This window comes from Taudactylus pleione, unplaced genomic scaffold (assembly GCF_031769625.1).
Source record: "Taudactylus pleione unplaced genomic scaffold, aTauple2 ptg000212l, whole genome shotgun sequence".
NCBI lineage: Eukaryota > Metazoa > Chordata > Amphibia > Anura > Myobatrachidae > Taudactylus > Taudactylus pleione.
Window position 1 is genome coordinate 8613361 of NW_028284614.1, and position 21252 is coordinate 8634612.

The 21252-nt window shown below is 44.0% G+C and overlaps 1 protein-coding gene across 3 annotated transcripts in view; it reads left to right on the forward strand.

Annotated features, from left to right (window-relative positions):
• PHF21B (PHD finger protein 21B) overlaps positions 1-21252 on the forward strand; it is a 114063-nt gene that overhangs the window by 62627 nt on the left and 30184 nt on the right. For all 3 annotated transcript variants that reach the window (XM_088478298.1, XM_088478299.1, XM_088478300.1), the window contains exon 3: positions 9341-9433. In XM_088478298.1, coding sequence (XP_088334424.1) covers positions 9341-9433 — 93 coding nt within the window. The remainder of the gene's footprint in view (positions 1-9340; positions 9434-21252) is intronic.

Consider the following 21252-nt stretch of genomic DNA (forward strand, 5'->3'; position numbering starts at 1 on the left):
CTATGCTCTGGTGCATCTTGCTCACTTTGGTTTGTATCTCTGCAGTTTGTTACATCAGCAGAGTGTGCTAGAAGCACCAGAACAGAGAGCGATACCCCAGGAAAGAGAGAGGAACTGCTAGGTTTGTGATAGGTGCAGGGTGCTAGAATGAAGACTATTATCCCTATACACATGGCCAGTAGCACACTGTATCATTAGTATATTAGCACAAGTGATCAGAACTTGCCTTATGTAGCAAGCGCTTGTCATGTACCTTCCATATGTTGGGTGATTTCTATCACACTAATCTTATACCCCTTTTACCCGGGTCGCAGCTAAGTGTAAAAGGGTCTCTGAAAAATAACCTGGGTCAAGTGACCCTGCAATCCAACCCAGGTAGCTACCAGGGTTGGACCCAGGATGGACCCAGGTAATGGTGCAGTGTAAACGGTGCAACCCAGGTTATCTGATCTGGATCATGCCTAAAATGAGAGGATTGGTGGTCGTGGAGCATTCACCTCCCACTTTTTATGACCTCACAGGTTTAGCAGGGCAGACCTGAGTTCAGTGTGAACAGGGCTGACCTGGGAGTAACCCAGATCAAAGGTGCAGTGTAAATGGGTCTGACCTGGGTCTGACCAGGGTTGGAACCATGTCCAAAAACCCAGGTCGGACCTGGGTTTTTGGTGGAAAAGAGGTATAAGCGAGAACAATTCTACTGCGGAATCGGCCAAATAGAGACTCGTAAGAAGGGAATGGGTATGAAGACCTGGCGGCCGTATAGCCGCCAGTTTATATCCTGACACTGGCAACCCAAAGGGAGAAGATCCCGAAAGGGCAAGTAAGTACCCTATCCCTACCCCTCTCCTCCCACCCTAACCCTCCCTTAGTGGTCCCTAAACCTAACCCTCCCAGGGGGGTGCCTAACCCCCCCCCCCAAAAAAAAAACTAACCCTAACTCCTCTGCGCTCCCTAAACCTATCCCTCCCCTCACCCCACCCCGCAGCTAACGCTAAGGGCGCCCCTGACTTGCATAGTTCGGGTTGGCGTTCTGGCGTCGTGATTAAGATAGGCGTCAGTATTTCAGTATATCTTAAGTCCATTGTCGGGATTCGGATGTCGGTATTGAGACATAACTAGTATTGAAATTCCAAATGGCTGAGGTGACAAATTAGCCTCTGACCGGCGTCTAATACATTCCGCTTGCTCATTTTATATTTTGCTTTATTCCTGCCATTCTGGGCGATGAATACGAAAACTGATTTTCAAGCCAGGAAATTTTATAAAGATTAATTCAATAATTTAGTCAAATCAAGTCCTATAACACAATATTTGTATTTGAAGACCGCATTGGCTTTACTGCTAGCCACATCAGCATTTACCGTACAGCGTTGGGTAATATCAATGCTAATGTACTGTATTGAATACATATAATATCAATTTAACCCAACTTTGCATAAGATTTCACCGGTAAAACACTGTTACAGCGGTGGCCACAAAATGATTGGCACCCTGTGGGTTTTTATCTAATAATGCGCAATTGCTTCCGGAAAATTGTCGCAATTTAAATATGTGGTTACCCACATATGTATTTCTTTGGTATGCAGTGAAATAAAAAAGCCCATGCAAAATCTCTGGCACCATTATAGAAGTAGTTACAAATAAGATTTCAGTTTAGAACTGAACTCGCTTGTGGTAATAGCGCATACACACGGTCAGATGTGTCAGATGAACGATTTAATGAACGATTTGACCAACGATTTGAACTACGAACGATTTTTTGACTGCATTAAAATTAATGGAATCGTCCAAATCGGACTGCAAACACATCAGATGTCAGATATCGTTATCTGACCATCGGGAACGCGCATCGTTTATTATTATTGATAAACTTTATAGGGCGCCACAAGTGGTCCGCAGCGATGTACAAACGGCAAATACTAAGGCTGGGTACACACTTAGCGACCCGCCAATGCGATGCCCGATCGTACTCATGAACGATATATATCAGGCAGGCTGTACGCGCAGCTGATCCGGTGAACGGCCGCCCGATATATCGTTGACCAGCACCATTGACCTTGCTGGTGTCTGCGGCTGGGTCGCTTCATTGTGGCTGTTCATGCAGCCCGAAGGAACGACCCAGATGAACGACCTGTGGGAGCGTGCATAGTGGGTACACACCAGACGATGTTCCTGATATGTCTGCCCGATCCGGGGGATTGGTACGATATTATTGTCTAGTGTGTACCCAGCTTAAGACAGTGCAGGGTAATAAAGTACAGTAAAGAGACAAAAACCGTAAAGCAGTGGAGACTTGGGGCAGAGAGCCCAAAAGGAGGGTTTGGAGTGTAGCTGAGTCAGAGAATTAGGTAATGTATGAGAACAGGAGGCAGTAGTGGCCCCAATGTGCGGCCCACTCTTCTTGTACAGATTGCTTCAGTTCCTCCAGTCTTCCAACTGCTGTTTGCAGATCTCTCTACAACTTCTGCCCACTACAGAGCAGCCCAGTGCCTTGTCTTGAACCCACGGAGGTCATTATTCTGCTGGAAGGCCCATGCTTGACGGAGGGTGTGGTACAGGAAATCGACAATGTAAAGGTCGACAGTCAGTGGGTCAACACCAGATCGACACACAAATGGTCAACAGTTTTTTTTTTTTTTTTAATTTAGATCTAACCCTCCTCCTAGTGCCTAACCCTAACCCTCCCCCAAGTGCCTAACCCTAACCTTCGCCCTAGTGCTTAACCCTAACCCTCCCCCAAGTGCCTAACCCTAACCTTCCCCCTAGTGCTTAACCCTAACCCTCCTCCTAGTGCCTAACTCTCCTCCTAGTGCCTAACCCTAACCCTCACCCAAGTGCCTAACCCTCCTCCTAGTGCCTCAACCTAACCCTAACCATCCCATCCAGCAGCCTAACCCTCCCCCAAGTGCCTTACCCTAATAGGACCATTCGGAAGCCTAACCCTAACCGTCCCCCTGATGCCGGGTAGACACTGGAGCGATGTCTTTCTGATCTGGCCAAATCGGAACAAACCGTGCATATTGTGCAGTCCGTATGCTCGATATGCGCGCTCCCGCAGTCGCATGTTACATTAGGTTTGATGTGCTGCACAAGATCACATGCGGCACCATGCATGTTAATGAAGGACGGAACAAGTGATCGTTTCATCCTTCATTATTCACAGCAGTGTGTAACGGCAATCGTGCGATGTCCAGTGTGTCCCTGGACATCGGCGCGATTTCCGGTCGCACAAGTGTGTACCCCCCACTATCCCTCCACCCTAGTGCCTCACCCTAAACTTCCCAACCAGCAGCCTAATCCTAACCCTCCCCCAAGTGCCTAAACCTAATCTTAAAAATGTTGACAAACCATTTGTGTGCCGACCATTTGAACATGTCGGCCTTCGGTACTCTCAACCTTTTTTTCAGTCAACCTTTTGTACCTGTTGACATATTGCATGTCGACCCATTGACTGTCGACCTTCACATGGTGGACCTACTATCCGGATACCGCAGTACCAGTAGGGTGGAGCAGGAAGCTCCCCATGGATATAGGAGCGGATCATTGCAGTTATCTTGTCCAAAAAGCAAAGGCGACAGTATTTTTGCCCACAACAATAGCTGTTATTTGCCTCTTAATAACCTGAATTCCTTCCAGCTCTTCTTACAGGGAAGTATCATTGTTATGATATGGTCATTGGAACACCGCATGTTAGAAATTTTCGTGTAGAAATCTGTTTTGAAGCTTTATATTTCTATGTGTGTGTGTGTGTGATGCGTTTACACTGGCCACACTACACTGTATGGGGCTGCTGGAGGTATCCTGCGTGACTTTGCCCAGAAAATAAGCACTTGCCAATACAAGCCCATTTTTCTAGCCATCACTTTCTGATTTGCTAACTATGGGGCCATTTATCAACGAGTTTAATTGTACACAAGAAGTTTTAAAACTCGTTGCGTATGATAAATGGTGCTCCAGCCAATCGGCTCACAACTGTCATTTTTCAAACAGATGAAAGGAGCTGATTGGCTGGAGCACCATTATCACACGCAGCAAGTTTTCAAACGCACAAAATCTCAGGTGCACAACTCCAAATCATCAATAATATATATAAATGCAATAAAATTTTGCAATCAATAGAGGTTTTTAGCATAATCATGGCCAAGCTTATGGGCCTACCCACCATATCCAGGTAACCTCTTTCGGGTAGGTCCCTAACATACTAAGGTTCAAATCCAGAGCGCAGGACCCCCCAAAACCGGCCAGGCTAAGCCGCCCCAGGGCACCACCATAGTAAGAAAAGTGCAGTGTAAAGAGATAGTTAGGAGCAGCTGCTGCTGCATATATAGAATGAAAATAAAAAAGTGAAGTACATATATATTAGACACACAGTGAAGGGTTAAAATGTGTTATAAAGGAAAATGTGTTATAATGCAGTGCCCTGAGACAGACCAACCAACGCAATCCAGGGGGACCCACGCCCCAAAAATGAACCAAAATTTCACTACAGTATATAACTTGTAGGACTTACCTAGAATTGTGCCTAATACAGTGTGCATATACTTTACCATACTCCATGCTTTTAAACCAATAAGGAAGGGTGCCAGTCCAGAATGGGGGCGTCTCATTTCCCTCAGATGTGCAACAAAGCACATTAAATGGAGCATATGGAAAAGATTTCTGGACTGCAGTCCAGAAATCTTTTTCAAGTTTTCAAACGCGTCGCGTATGATAAAACTCATTGATTAGAAAGTTGAGAAGAACTGTATGCCACACACTGACAGCAGCCAGTTTGTGCCCTCAACCTGGTAATTTTCTAGGATCTACAGCGGCGCAGTGTAAAGAGACCATTAAATAGCCGTTCCTTCTGTGAATCCAGGAATTACATGCTGCGTATAACACTTCTGAACCTAAAGCACAATCACTGTGACACTCCTGACATGTGTGGTTCCGAGAAACAGCTTGTACAACATGTTTCACAGCTCATCAGTCCAATGATCTAGACCCAGCAGAGCAATGTGGTGCAGCACAGCTGCTGAACATTGTGCTCCGGCAACAGCCTCCTTCCGTTCATTCATTGGCATGTTGGGAACGGCATCAATGGGAGCTTGATTCTTAAGTGAGTCTCCACGTTGCCGCGAGATGATAAACCGCATCACAACCCTTTACTGCGTGTATTTTTAGCTGTGAAAAATAAGCACTGGATTATATAAAGGTTATAGTATAAAGACTGGTAAAAGACATGTACAGCTGTACATGAATTATTTGCAAATTAATATTTTACTCTGCAAATCGCCCTTCCCGGCCTTTACTCTTTTTTTTTTTACATATGTAGGTTTCTTTTTACCCCCTCCAAAAGCCACGTTCATTCCATTTAGACTAAGCCCATGTGAGCTATATAAATCTAATTTTAAAGGCCAGATTTATCCAAGTGATAAATGTGTTTCATGTTTAATGACCTTTAATCGTACTGATGTTATAAAACTGAGAATTAGCCTTTACGTGACAATGCATTCACAATGTTATTTTTCTGAATCAATCTATAAATCCGATGGCCCACAGCTGTCCCAACGTACAAGGATTGGGGGCGTATTTGTGTCAACATAAATCTGACATAAACCATAGCCACCAATCCGATATTTATTTATTTATTTTTTTCTGATAGCCAGTAGAAGAATGGAAGTTCAATTTTGATTGGTTATTTCCTGATTGGGAGTCTTACACGTACTGTATCTTTTTCTTCATTAATAACTTGATTGGAAATTATTTAGGATTGAACTGTATTTGCTCTTGTTTTCTATAGAGCAGTGATGGGCAATAGGTAGGCCAAGGGCAGGTGTAGGTGGCCAGCATGGGGGTAATGGGTCTTAGCATTGTGCAGAGGGGGGTGTGACCATGGTTATGCAGTTCACTGAGGATCCCGTCACTAAGCCCACACCCCTCCCATTTCACGACAAAGTAAGCGGGATGTAGGAGGGCAAAACCGCGGGCACCAGTAACTGCCACTCCTCAATGTAAGTGACAGTTGGAAAAGATGAAGTTGATTGTGACTCATGCCTGAAATCTGTATTCCCTCAGCCACCTCTGCATTATTGCAAGAATACATCACTTTATTTGCTATATCCAATCAGTATTGTTGTGCATAAAATGTCTAAAATGAAGGAAAATGTGGCATATATGCGATCTGCTTTATTGTAGCTTCAGCTCAAGGTTAAACACTACACTCAGCCAGGAGAAATGAATGTTGAAATGACTTTAGTAAATATCCATTCATATTCCGCATTGTCATCTATGCGGTTGCCATGGTATCTCTGCTCTGCTACATTACTACTCTCACGTCTCCAATATTGAATAAACAACTGCTAAGAAAAAAAAAAAGAAATCTGTACTTCATGTACAATCGCACATCTCACATGCTGTCACGTTACTGGAAAAACTCAACGGGGACATATAGGGAAGCCGTGTAAATGGAAATGTTTTACAAATAAGCAGATTAGCTGCTAATAGAAAGCATTTGCGGCCGCACTCTCCCAGATTGCTGGTGCACCAGTGTCTTCCATTAACTTCCAATTCAAGTCACTACAGTACATTAATTTGTGGCATTTGCAGACCTGAATTGCTTTGTTGTGTACCTGCTGCAACTTATAAATAAAGCTATATCTATTTGAATAGTATAAAGTAAAAGATTAGCCTGATATATATATTTATATATATATTTATCTGTGTGTGTATCTAGTTGTGTTTAAGTATGTGTGTTCTATGTAAACATACACACACGCACATATATATATATATATATATATATATATATATATATATACACACACACATTGTATTATCACATGACCTCACAGCATACTATACAGAAGATCAGTGTTAATCATGCGATGAGGACTATGTAGCTATAACTGAGAGATGCAATCTGTGTGAGAGAGCCGCTTGCTATCCTTCTTCTTCCCTTCCAGTGATCAAAATAGATGGGATCAATAAAAATGCATCTTCTGTGTCTACATTACGGCCGTGTTTTTATTAAGATGCTTTAAGCAGCAATTGTAGTAACATAAGACCAATATATCGGCTCCGCTGGTACAGTCACCTTAGCAGTTGCTGCTGCCGCCAATTCACTTTACTCTTCTAAAGGACAAACGTTTCAAAGTCTGTTTTCTGTTTGTTTTTTTTTGTTTTTTTACATGGCAAATTAACACTGAGGTGCATACACACACAACGATTTTTTGAACGATTATCGATAACGATATCGTTTATCGTTCAATCGTTGAAAAAAACTTTCACTTTCTGAGTTAAAACGATGAACGATTATCGTTCATGCGTGTTCACGTTTGTAGTTCAGTCAGACTGACCAACTCAACGAATATGGGAATATGCAAAAATCGTTTGTAGTTCAAAAAAATCGTTCATTACTATTTTAGTAAACGATTTTTGTTACTTTTTCCCTTGAAAAAATTAACGAAAGTTGTTTCCTAAAAATCGTTCATTTACTAAATCATTGTGTGTGTGTAAGCAGTTTTCAGCTGCTGTAATCAGGTGATCGTGTTCTGATGCGGGTCCTGGTCTATAACGAAGCTTCAGGTCACAATTATTGGGGAGGGGGTCATTATTTGTTTTTTTAATTGAATGAACATAGTATATAAGTAATGAAACGCTGATAAAAGTCATGACCATCACAAAACCTAAGGGCCGTATCCAATCAGATGTGAAAATGTTAAGTTTTCGCACCGTTCGCCCGAACGGGTCACTTTTCGCCACTATTGTGTATGCGGACTTTTGGGCAGTCCAGTTACAAAAGACGGGATGAGACATTCGCCCTCGAATAAAATACGGCGAAAAATGCTTCTGAATATGGAGAAATTTGCTGTACTCCAAAAAAAAGGTAAACTAACATTGGGTAATAGTTTAGAAGTGTATTATCGGGCAAAATCAAAAGGGTCGGGGTTTTTAAATGGCTGAGACTGGATAAATGATAGCAAGTTCTTTGGGGCAAAATAAATGCTGCATTTAAATTACGGGATCATAAAAATGGGTGTAAGTATATTTTTGTGTCATTTTAGGGTACTTTTAAAAATAAGTTAAAAATACACCTGCTGCTGCCACCTGCAATGCCAAAAACACTTGTCTCATCCATACCACCCCCCAAATTACCTACTACACTACTTAAGTTAAAACCCATGCTCCAACACTTTTTAAATTTTGACCCCAAACATGACCTATCGTTATTAGGGGGAATTATGTTAATCAAATCAATCGGTTTGCCTAAGTAGTCATTTTGAGGGGGGGTCAAGGGGTTTCTGAACCAAGTAGCCACATTTTTAACCCAACATAGAGGTTTTGCACATTTTTTCACCTGCTCTGAGATGGTGAAAACGATTTGTCTCTTTAGGCTGCGCAAAATTTGCATGTGTGAAATGCCGCAGCTCATAGGCACTCGGCATTTTTGGCGAAAAGTTCGCACAAGTGTAAACTTTTCGCCAAACCGTGGCTACACAAACACAGAGAGGGTGTTCACACTAAGGGAATGCCTACAAATCTAGATATATAGATAGATGGTATGCAGTCGGGATGCCGACGGTCTAAATGCCGACCTTCGGCATCCCAACTGTCTATTCCCGGCAAGTGTCTAATGACTGGCGTCGAAATCCTGACGCCTTTTATTAGACCTACGCCGGGAGCCCGACACCCGGCTTACCGATCGAAGGTAAGCCGGCCGCGGACAGCCACAAGGGGGGGGGGGGGGGAGGGTTAGGTTAGGGGCTCCCGGGAGGGACGTAGAGTTAGGCACCCGCCCCGGGAGGTTAGGGTTAGGCACCCCGCCGGCCGGTGGTAAATCATATCCAACAAGCAGCACTCAGGGATTAAAAACAAAGCAGACAACAGCTTTAAGGTGGGTATCCACTGCTAGATATACAAACGAGAGCACGTTTACGACATTGCTGTCATGCTCTCGTTTGTATATCTGGTGATGTGCCTAGACTGAGCGTTCACTCGTTCAGTACAGGCACATCCATCATCCCCGCACATGCTGAACCTGACTGGATTGTCAGGTTGACCAGCATGTGCGGGCGATGATAGATGTCGGAAGCGACCAGCGTGCACACGCATCGCTGGTTGCTTCCGACCAAAACATGCCCGATGCATGCGCGATTTGCACGCAATTGCAAGATAACGATGTCGTTATCGTGCAATCGCTTGCTGAAATCGCCTAGTGGATACCCCGCTTTTAGTGTCAACATTTCAATGTTTGTAAAACATTTTCGTCAATTCCAAATTGTTTAACTGTTTTATATCTAGTTTTTACATCCAGGCAAGCGGCACCTGACTAACCATGCTCTTTGTTGTTTCTCTACAGACATTGGGCACCATTACTGCAGTGCCAATTAAAGTCCCTCAGGTCAGCTCCTTGCACAGATTGGCAGGACATGGACCAGCCGTGCTACCTCAGGTAATCCCCACACTCGCTACAATATGCACGAAGCATCTGCCTCTCCATTGCCGCTGCGGGCGTCTCCTCACCGCCCGGTGCGTGCTGCTGCTGGAAAAGAATTGGGATAAATATATATAAGACCATTGTTTTAAGTTGTTACGTCATTATGCGAATATGAAAATCATATATCATGCTATAAACATAGTTGATTGGAAAGAGCAACATCCATTATTTGTACATTGGACTAGTATACCTGAAATATTATCTGGGATTTTGTTGTATGTATTTAAATAGAATTTAGAATATTTAAGTGTGCTTGGCGAGTACCAGTCACTCGCACTCAGGTTCTCTATATTTAGCTTCCTGTCTTTGGCTATAGTAAGTTGGCTTGTATGTGTGTGATGATCTTGGGCCTCATCTAAACTAAAGACAGTGAGGCCCAACAAACCACTGGTCTACTTGTACTGTGTCATACAGCACCAACTGTTTCCATGGTATATAATGGTAGAGGAGTTTTAGGGCTCGATCCAATTAGGTGCAAATTGCAAGTAGCGAGTTTTTCTTTAAACTTACACACATCACCGCATAGTGCGCTCCCGAGAATTCTCCAATCCAATTAAAAATGCCTATTCCCACTACTCGCAGCGGAGGGGTACGAATTGACTGCCAAATGAGATTTGCGAGAAACGCATGATAATGTGGAGAGACCATCCTGGAACCCCCAAAATGCATAATTTCGTTAGCAGGACCGTATAGACGGCTGTTTTTGGCCGTTAGGAAGTTACTGTAGGTTTTGAAATTGTGTCAAAGGGCTGATTTGTGCTTTTGTTTTTTTAATTGCAGGAAAAATGATGATAAACTAACTTTTTTCGTTTCATCTGAAAACGAATTAAATGAAAAATGCAAAAAAAAAGTAGGAAAAGGGTGATTTTGGGGTACTATGAGGGCACTTTGAAAAATGGAAAAAAAAATTCTAAAAACAATTATTTTTCAACTAAAATATTATTGTAATTAAGTTTGGGGTGCCTAAACTAACGAAAAAGTTGATTTTGGGGTAATTTGAAGACTTTTTTTTTTTTTTTTACCCCCAAAAATTACGTAATTATTTGACTAAATAAGCTAATTTAGAAATTTCCAATTGTCTAATTGGTCATTAGGGGGGTGTCCAAGGGGTTCAGCACAGTGTCCCCACATTTTAACCTTAAAATAAAGATTTTCCTTTCCATCTCTCACCCTCAGGGAGGTGCGATTGGAAAGTTGCGAATTCAGGACCTCATTCAGAGCCGCTCGCAAAATGCGAGCGCTCGCTCTGAATGAGGGCGGCCGTATCTCTAAAAAGATCCGGCCCCCTGGCCACTCGCTAAGCTGTGGGTGACCACCCACAGCTTTAGCGAGCAGCCAGGTTGATGGTCGAGATGGTGAAGACCATCGCCACCATCGGGGCTTGCGACGAGACCCTTGTGGTAGGGTCTTGTCTGCCGCAAGCCCCAGAGAGCTTCCGGCTCTAATAGAGCCGGAAGCTCTCCCACTGACATCACTGGTGATGTCAGTGGGGCCGCCCACAAACGGCAGGCGTTCGTTTGGGAACGCCTGCATTTGTTAAGCCACCCCCAAAACCTACAAAACAGGGCGAGCTGTCGATCACCATCGACAGCCGCCCCTTTTGTAGTGAGCCCCGGAGCGAGATAATTTCTCTCTCGCTCCGGGGCTTGCGCACGCGCAGTGCGGCCGCTAAGCGTGCGCAGAGCCCAACATCGACCGGCTTGCGAGCGGGCCTGAATGAGACCCTCAGTCTGACTGAGTTGCTAATTGGATTGCAAAATGAATTCACTATGCGAATTCGAAGTGAAACTCGCACCTCGCAATTCGCACCTAATAGGATTGACCCCTTAGAGTATATCCAGATGGAAAATATTGGTTCAGAAGAGCATAGGGAGATATGAGATTGCAGTGTACAGTAAAGGGTCCCATTAATATATACGCTAGTTTTGTCCCTGCCATATAAATCTGAATTCAGATGGAATACGCCCAGTGCTTATACAGGGGGAACATTGCATCTCTGTGCAGGGAGTTGAGTGAATCAGGGTACATATGAAAGAGACCACTGTTATCCTGCTCTGTAACGAAGGGGCTATGACAAGATACGCAGGTGGTAAACTTAATTCAGCGTGACGGACGCATTTGCAGTTTCTTATCTGCAAATCGCGTCCTGCAAGTATTGCCTCGCACCCCATAGAGATGTGCAGGAAAACTTGTGATGTGTGTCGACTGTAATTGACTGACACGTCATAGTGCGGGTCCGGGCTGTTACCTGTATAGTGAAGTAGCTGGGTATTCTGACTGAACAGACGACAGTGAAATACATGACATACATTTACAGTATGTGTCTGTGCCAGAGAGATTTTGCCATGTCCTTGGCTACAAATAGCTATGCATATCACTGCAATATTGCTGCTTGCAGAGACAGAATATAGAGTTTGTCCTATCACAGGTTCCCTGACACACTGCAGCCCCAGCACCAGCACAGAGGTGAAACGCTCCATCCCCCCCCCCCCCCCCTGTCTAATTGCTAGGTGTATTCCATTTGAATTCAAATGAATGTGCACAGACGATTATTACTTGAGCTCCTCATTTAAGCAGTCAACCACTTAGGCCGATTCACAAGGACGAGGTCTGCGGGCTTCCTAATGATGTGCTTGCCAACATTGCAAATCCCCCGAACAAAGACTTTAACGCTTTAATCAAGAATTAACAGTTTAAGGCAAATGCATCACTATTGTAAAGCTGCAGTAATGAAGCCGGCCTTAGTGATTTACGTTTACATGTGAAAGTATGTGTTAGATTTTACTTTCATACTGTGCATCCTATAATCAGGGTACACAGGGGGAGTTGTACGAAGCCGTAGAGAGAGAGAGAAAATACAAACCAATCAGCTCCTGTCACTTTTTACAGGCTGTGTTTGAAAACTGACAGGAGCTGATTGGTTGGTAGTTTCTCTCTCTCCAAGGCTTTAGTACATCTCCCCCACAATATGAAATCTTTTGTCCTGAGCAACCACCCTATGTTAGGCGCCACCAAAGGCGAACCATCTGTCGATAGATCATTCAGGTACTCGAAAACCCCAAGTCCAGGTGAATACGGACCAGTATAGAAAGATGCTATAATGTTCTGTATAAAGCGCTGATATAACGTATCTTTGCAGTGCTAAACCTGTACATATAATGTGTACCCTGTAACAGGTGCCTTTAATGTGAGCTCAAGGTATTTTCACCCTCCAGACCTAATCTATACTGCAGATTAATCCCTTAAATGCTGTTGATCATTTGTGGATCCTTGTAGATTTTTTTTATATTGCTCAAACCAATATCCTACAAAAATCCACTTGTTAAATCACTAAATTACGGCCAAATTACCTGTACATAAGAGAACTCCTAGACCGTACAGAATAGTGTTCATTGTGTCTTTTATTTTATTATGTGCTGAAACATGAGCACCCCTAAGGAAATGAGAATTACACTGCAGAGCGTGGGGCTACTTACTGATCACGTTATGCTAGAGAGGCCCATCGGCTGTATCAGCGCAGGGCGTCATTTAGTGCTTAATACATTAACAAGTTCCACTAACGTGTTCTGTCAGTTACTGTTCACTGCTCGCATACAGAACTCCCTTTCATGATCATTATGTGGTGGCTCTCCAGCATGCAAAGTCAGCCTTAGGGCATGCTGAGCCTTTTAGTACGCAGCATCTGTAAAACACCAGGGGGTACATTTACTAAAGTGCAGGTTTTTAGAAGTGGAGTTGCCCATAGTAACCAATCCGTTTCTAGCTATTATCTTCTAGAAGGTGCTAGATAAATGTTAAGTAGAATCTGATTGGTTGCTATGGGCAACAACGTCACTTCTAAAAACCCGCACTTTAGTAAATATGCCCCCAGGTTTCTATTAGATCCAATACTCCTGTGTAAAAATCAGTTTTGACATATAGACCAGAATAATCACCTTCAACGGAGATAGATACAAAGATCTTTAATTATTTATGATTGCCTTAATGAATTTTTTGCAGGTGCCTTATGGTATCAAAGTGGCCCCTGTGACCATGAATAAAAACTTTTTTATTATTTAAAATAAGTTGTGTTGATCTCCAGTATCCTAGTAGGAAACAGAGTGGAAATAGGCACTCGCCAGGCAGACTGACACCAGGCAGACTGAATCAGCCGATCCCGGGTGGAGTGTTTCTATAAGAAGCCTGCGGTTCTCTTGTGCAAGAGATAGAGACAGGGGTAGGGTATTTGTAGCCAGGGCTGGAGGAAGGAGGAGCAAGGGTTTCTGTGTGCCTATTACAGGAATGGCGTATATAATATTTTATAGAAGATTACAAATTTAGGGCCGAAATCAATTAGCCGCGAAAAGTGCCGTTTGGAGAAAAGTTTTTGCCGATTTGCACTGTTTTCAAAGTACCTCCATATTCATCTCGCTGGAGTCTTTGCCTAGGCCAAAACTCCATAAGCACAAACAGGCGAATAAGTATATCCAGCAAAAGGCAGGAGAAAAGAAGTGCAAAATCCATATTATTTTGTGGTACAAATGTGGGGACTTGGGGCCTCATTCAGAGGCACACGCTATTTGTGTGCGCTCGCTCTGAATCAGGGCGTCCCTATTTTTTTTTAAATCCAGCCTCCAGGCCGCTCGCACAGCTGTGGGTGACCACCCACAGCTTGTGCAAGCGACCTGGCGATGGTCGCGGCATTGCGAGGAGAGCCTTGTGGTAGGGTCTCAGCACTCGCAATGCCAAGTGGACTTCCAAATCTAATAGAGCCGGAAGTCCACTACTGACATCACGAGCGATGTCAGTAGGGCCGCCCACAAACGGCAGCCGTTCCTTCGCGAACGCCTGTTTGTTCAGCCACCCCACCCCCCTACCCGCCTACAAAACGGGGCGAGCTGTCGATCAACATCGACAGCCGCTCCGTTTTACTGCGAGCTCCGGAGCAAGTGAAGGTCTCACTTGCCCCGGGCACCCGTGCGCACTGGGCCACCATCAACCCGCGCGCGAGCGGGTCTAAATCAGGCCCTTGGTTCAGAACCCTTTGGACACCCCCCCCCCAATGACTAATTAGTCAAGCTAAATAAATAAAAAAAACCTCTTAATTCACCCCAAAAAAGACGTAATTTTTTGGGGAGAAAATGTAAAAAGTGTTTGCAAATAGGTAAAAAAAAAAGGGGGGGGGCCTGATATTTTGGGGTGCTGTATGGATGAGACAGGTGTTTTTGGAATTGCAGGAGGCTGCAGCAGGTGTATTTTTTAGATTTTTTAAATCTTCATTTTAGAGACATCAGAATATACTTGTGCCCATTTTCAGGTACCCCAAATATATCTACGGTACTTATTTTCCTGAAAAAAACATTTCTTTCTATCATTTTTCCACACATACGCAAATATGCGTATAACAGCCCTTTGCCACAATATAACATCACTAAATACCTTTATTAGGGGTACTATTCCCAGGGTCACTGAAGCTTTTATGGGGTACAAACTGATTTCCCCTAAAAAAGAGATGTCCTTTTCGCTAGTTTCGCTTTGCAAAACATTCGCCTATCCGCGTTTTCGCCTGTTTTACAATTGAATAGGGCGAAAAGCGGGGACGCGCATGGAGAGAACATCGCGTCAAAACAGGCGAATGAGGCGAATTCAATCCGCTTTTCGCCAGACGGCACTTTTCACGGCTAATTGATTTCGGCCCTTCGCTGTATTTCTCCCATTGCCTGCTCCTCATCTTCTCTTTTCCCCATGCTCATACCCCCCATTCCACAGTCACTAGTCCATGCACCAAGCTCTTGTGTTGTGGGAGAGTTATTACACAGAAGTAAGATTGACAGGAGGATTTAAAGGTAGTGTGAGGACAGGGACTAAACGTTGTCACGTCTAGCAGGCCCAACTTTATTGTAGCTAAATAAGCCCCGACACCTGAAACTTTGTATTTGCTCATCTCTTCAGGTGCATACACACACAACAATTTTGTTACCAACGATTTTATGAACGATTTTCTGTCAGATTATCTGTCAGATTTTTTTAAAGTGTAATGAACGATTTTTATGAACTACAAACGATTTTTGCATATTCCCTTAATGAAAATCGTTCAGTTGACAAGTCTGACTGAACTACAAACTACAAACGTGAACGCGCATGAACGATTATCGTTCATCATTTGACTCAGAAAGTGAACGATTTTTTCAAACGATTATCGTTAAACGATATCGTTTAACGATAATCGTTGAAAAATTTGTTGTGTGTGTATGCAGCTTTCCAATTTAGCTTGTACCAATATAAAGAGAAAAATAAATAAATAAGCTGCATACACACACAACGATTGAGTTAATGAACGACTTTAGTAAACGATTTTCTACCTTGAAAAAATGAACTAAAATCGTTTACTAAAGTTGTTCATTTACTATGTTCATTTAAATGTAATGAACGATTTTTATGAACTACAAACGATTCTTGAATATTAACCTAATGAAAATCGTTCAGATGACAAGTCTGACTGAACTACAAACGTGAACGCGCATGAACAATAATCGTTCGTCATTTGACTCAGAAAGTGAACGATTTTTTCAAACGATTATCGTTAAACGATATCGTTTAACGATAATCGTTCAAAAAATCGTTGTGTGTGTATGCACCTTAAGGCATATACTGTATCTTGCTGTATACAGTGTTCTCCCCTTCTGATATTTAGCTCAGAAGCACCTAAATTAGAATTTTCTTTGAGCAGCCTTTACTGGCGTATTAAGCTCACCTGGCTCCTCATTGAGCACCGATTAGGGAGATCGTTGTCGCAGACTATTCCACCTAAATGAATGAGTTGTAGCTGTGACATCTGCACCAGTGTACTCTGCAGAAGGTGAACAAAAGTGTACTCCATCTGTAGAAGGGCATCCTTTAGACTAGCACTTAGGCAGCCAAATGGATCTTTATCAGGGATTAATAGGGCATATTGCAAATGTTTTGGTGCTCGGTAAGCTTCAAACTTCACATTTTGTAACCATTATGCAGGTTTGGAATCTTTTACCCGGAAACGCATTATCCTGAAAGTTCCGATATCCAGGGAGAGAGAGAAAAAGTAAATAATTACTGCTGTTCGGTTATTTATTTATTACCAGTTATTTATATAGCGCACACATATTCCGCAGCGCTGTACAGAGAATATTTGGCCATTCACATCAGTCCCTGCCCCAATGGAGCTTACACTCTATATTCCCTACCACACAGACACACACAGGGTTAATTTTGTTGGGGGCCAATTAACCTACCAGTATATTTTTGGAGTGTGGGAGGAAACCAGATTACCCGTGGAAACCCACGCAGGCACAGGGAGAATATACAAACTCCACACAGTTAGGGCCATAGCTGGAATCGAACCCACGACCTTAGCGCTGTGAGGCAGTAATGCTACCATTACACCATCACACATGCAAACGTGGTCGCAGTGCGTCTCTTTCTGCACTCACTATGATTGCAGCGCAGTGAGGAGGGGGTTATCAGAGGCTGTGTGGGGGGAGGGACCAGGGTCATTTCTGTTAATTTATGTCCTCTAGTATAGTTTTCACATGGTGGGCCAAATGATTGAGAAGGACTTTGTCTGGAAAACCTCAAACCCGAAGTGTTACAGATAGTATTCCCATGCCTTTACGTTTCACATAGGGGAGCTTATCACCAGGTTCTGTATTGGATTGTATTTGCTCATCACATAGGGACGTGCAGTGTATAATAAGTAAAATACATTTAGCTAGGAGACAAGCCCATGTTATAGTGAGGAAGACAATGGATGTTCGTATTTAATTGATCTTAATTAGTATTTTTATATTGTATTTGCACCTGTGTTTAATGGTATTTTACATGGTAAATATGCCTTATTTATTAATAACACTGTACAGACACAGAGCTATGTATATTATACTTCAATAAAGCAACATCGGGTTCAAAATGGGTACTGTAACTTTAGCATATACTGCTAACATTGTCAAACTGTATCTCCTGGCATAAATAAGGCTCATATACTACTGTTCTCTCCTGGTGTAACCCAGGCACATATACTACTGCTCTCTCCTGGTGTAACCCAGGCACATATACTACTGTTCTCTCCTGGTGTAACCCAGACACATATACTACTGTTCTCTCCTGGTGTAACCCAGGCACATATACTACTGTTCTCTCCTGGTGTAACCCAGGCACATATACTACTGTTCTCTCCTGGTGTAACCCAGGCACATATACTACTGTTCTCTCTCCTGGTGTAACTCAGGCACATATACTACTGTTCTCTCCTGGTGTAACCCAGGCACATATACTACTGTTCTCTCCTGGTGTAACCCAGGCACATATACTACTGTTCTCTCCTGGTGTAACCCAGGCACATATACTACTGTTCTCTCCTGGTGTAACCCAGGCACATATACTACTGTTCTCTCCTGGTGTAACCCAGGCACATATACTACTGTTCTCTCCTGGTGTAACCCAGGCACATATACTACTGTTCTCTCCTGGTGTAACCCAGGCGCATATACTACTGTTCTCTCCTGGTGTAACCCAGGCACATATACTACTGTTCTCTCTCCTGGTGTAACCCAGGCACATATACTACTGTTCTCTCCTGGTGTAACCCAGGCACATATACTACTGTTCTCTCCTGGTGTAACCCAGGCACATATACTACTGTTCTCTCCTGGTGTAACCCAGGCACATATACTACTGCTCTCTGCCGGTGTAACCCAGGCACATATACTACTGTTCTCTCCTGGTGTAACCCAGGCACATATACTACATGTTCTCTCCTGGTGTAACCCAGGCACATATACTACTGCTCTCTCCTGGTGTAACCCAGGCACATATACTACTGTTCTCTCCTGGTGTAACCCAGGCACATATACTACTGCTCTCTGCCGGTGTAACCCAGGCACATATACTACTGTTCTCTCCTGGTGTAACCCAGGCACATATACTACTGCTCTCTGCCGGTGTAACCCAGGCGCATATACTACTGTTCTCTGCCGGTGTAACCCAGGCGCATATACTACTGTTCTCTCCTGGTGTAACCCAGGCACATATACTACTGTTCTCTCCTGGTGTAACCCAGGCGCATATACTACTGTTCTCTGCTGGTGTAACCCAGGCGCATATACTACTGTTCTCTCCTGATGTAACCCAGGCACATATACTACTGTTCTCTCCTGGTGTAACCCAGGCACATATACTACTGTTCTCTCCTGGTGTAACCCAGGCACATACACTACTGCTCTCTCCTGGTGTAACCCAGGCACATATACTACTGTTCTCTCTCCTGGTGTAACCCAGGCACATATACTACTGTTCTCTGCTGGTGTAACCCAGGCGCATATACTACTGTTCTCTCCTGGTGTAACCCAGGCACATATACTACTGTTCTCTCCTGGTGTAACCCAGGCTCATATACTACTGCTCTCTCCTGGTGTAACCCAGGCACATATACTACTGTTCTCTCCTGGTGTAACCCAGACACATATACTACTGTTCTCTCCTGGTGTAACCCAGGCACATATACTACTGTTCTCTCCTGGTGTAACCCAGGCACATATACTACTGTTCTCTCCTGGTGTAACCCAGGCACATATACTACTGTTCTCTCTCCTGGTGTAACTCAGGCACATATACTACTGTTCTCTCCTGGTGTAACCCAGGCACATATACTACTGTTCTCTCCTGGTGTAACCCAGGCACATATACTACTGTTCTCTCCTGGTGTAACCCAGGCACATATACTACTGTTCTCTCATGGTGTAACCCAGGCACATATACTACTGTTCTCTCCTGGTGTAACCCAGGCACATATACTACTGTTCTCTCCTGGTGTAACCCAGGCGCATATACTACTGTTCTCTCCTGGTGTAACCCAGGCACATATACTACTGTTCTCTCTCCTGGTGTAACCCAGGCACATATACTACTGTTCTCTCCTGGTGTAACCCAGGCACATATACTACTGTTCTCTCCTGGTGTAACCCAGGCACATATACTACTGTTCTCTCCTGGTGTAACCCAGGCACATATACTACTGCTCTCTGCCGGTGTAACCCAGGCACATATACTACTGTTCTCTCCTGGTGTAACCCAGGCACATATACTACATGTTCTCTCCTGGTGTAACCCAGGCACATATACTACTGCTCTCTCCTGGTGTAACCCAGGCACATATACTACTGTTCTCTCCTGGTGTAACCCAGGCACATATACTACTGCTCTCTGCCGGTGTAACCCAGGCACATATACTACTGTTCTCTCCTGGTGTAACCCAGGCACATATACTACTGCTCTCTGCCGGTGTAACCCAGGCGCATATACTACTGTTCTCTCCTGGTGTAACCCAGGCACATATACTACTGTTCTCTCCTGGTGTAACCCAGGCGCATATACTACTGTTCTCTGCTGGTGTAACCCAGGCGCATATACTACTGTTCTCTCCTGATGTAACCCAGGCACATATACTACTGTTCTCTCCTGGTGTAACCCAGGCACATATACTACTGTTCTCTCCTGGTGTAACCCAGGCACATACACTACTGCTCTCTCCTGGTGTAACCCAGGCACATATACTACTGTTCTCTCTCCTGGTGTAACCCAGGCACATATACTACTGTTCTCTGCTGGTGTAACCCAGGCGCATATACTACTGTTCTCTCCTGGTGTAACCCAGGCACATATACTACTGTTCTCTCCTGGTGTAACCCAGGCGCATATACTACTGTTCTCTGCTGGTGTAACCCAGGCACATATACTACTGTTCTCTCCTGGTGTAACCCAGGCACATACACTACTGTTCTCTCCTGGTGTAACCCAGGCACATATACTACTGTTCTCCCCTGGTGTAACCCAGGCACATATACTACTGTTCTCTCCTGGTGTAACCCAGGCACATATACTACTGTTCTCCCCTGGTGTAACCCAGGCACATATACTACTGTTCTCTCCTGATGTAACCCAGGCACATATACTACTGTTCTCTCTGCTGGTGTAACCCAGGCACATATACTACTGTTCTCCCCTGGTGTAACCCAGGCACATATACTACTGTTCTCTCTGCTGGTGTAACCCAGGCACATATACTACTGTTCTCCCCTGGTGTAACCCAGGCACATATACTACTGTTCTCTCTGCTGGTGTAACCCAGGCACATATACTACTGTTCTCCCCTGGTGTAACCCAGGCACATATACTACTGTTCTCTCTGCTGGTGTAACCCAGGCACATATACTACTGTTCTCCCCTGGTGTAACCCAGGCACATATACTACTGTTCTCTCTGCTGGTGTAACCCAGGCACATATACTACTGTTCTCCCCTGGTGTAACCCAGGCACATATACTACTGTTCTCCCCTGGTGTAACCCAGACACATATACTACTGTTCTCTCCTGGTGTAACCCAGGCACATATACTACTGTTCTCTCCTGGTGTAACCCAGGCACATACACTACTGTTCTCTCCTGGTGTAACCCAGACACATATACTACTGTTCTCTCCTGGTGTAACCCAGGCACATATACTACTGTTCTCTCCTGGTGTAACCCAGGCACATATACTACTGTTCTCTCCTGGTGTAACCCAGGCACATATACTACTGTTCTCTCTCCTGGTGTAACTCAGGCACATATACTACTGTTCTCTCCTGGTGTAACCCAGGCACATATACTACTGTTCTCTCCTGGTGTAACCCAGGCACATATACTACTGTTCTCTCTCCTGGTGTAACTCAGGCACATATACTACTGTTCTCTCCTGGTGTAACCCAGGCACATATACTACTGTT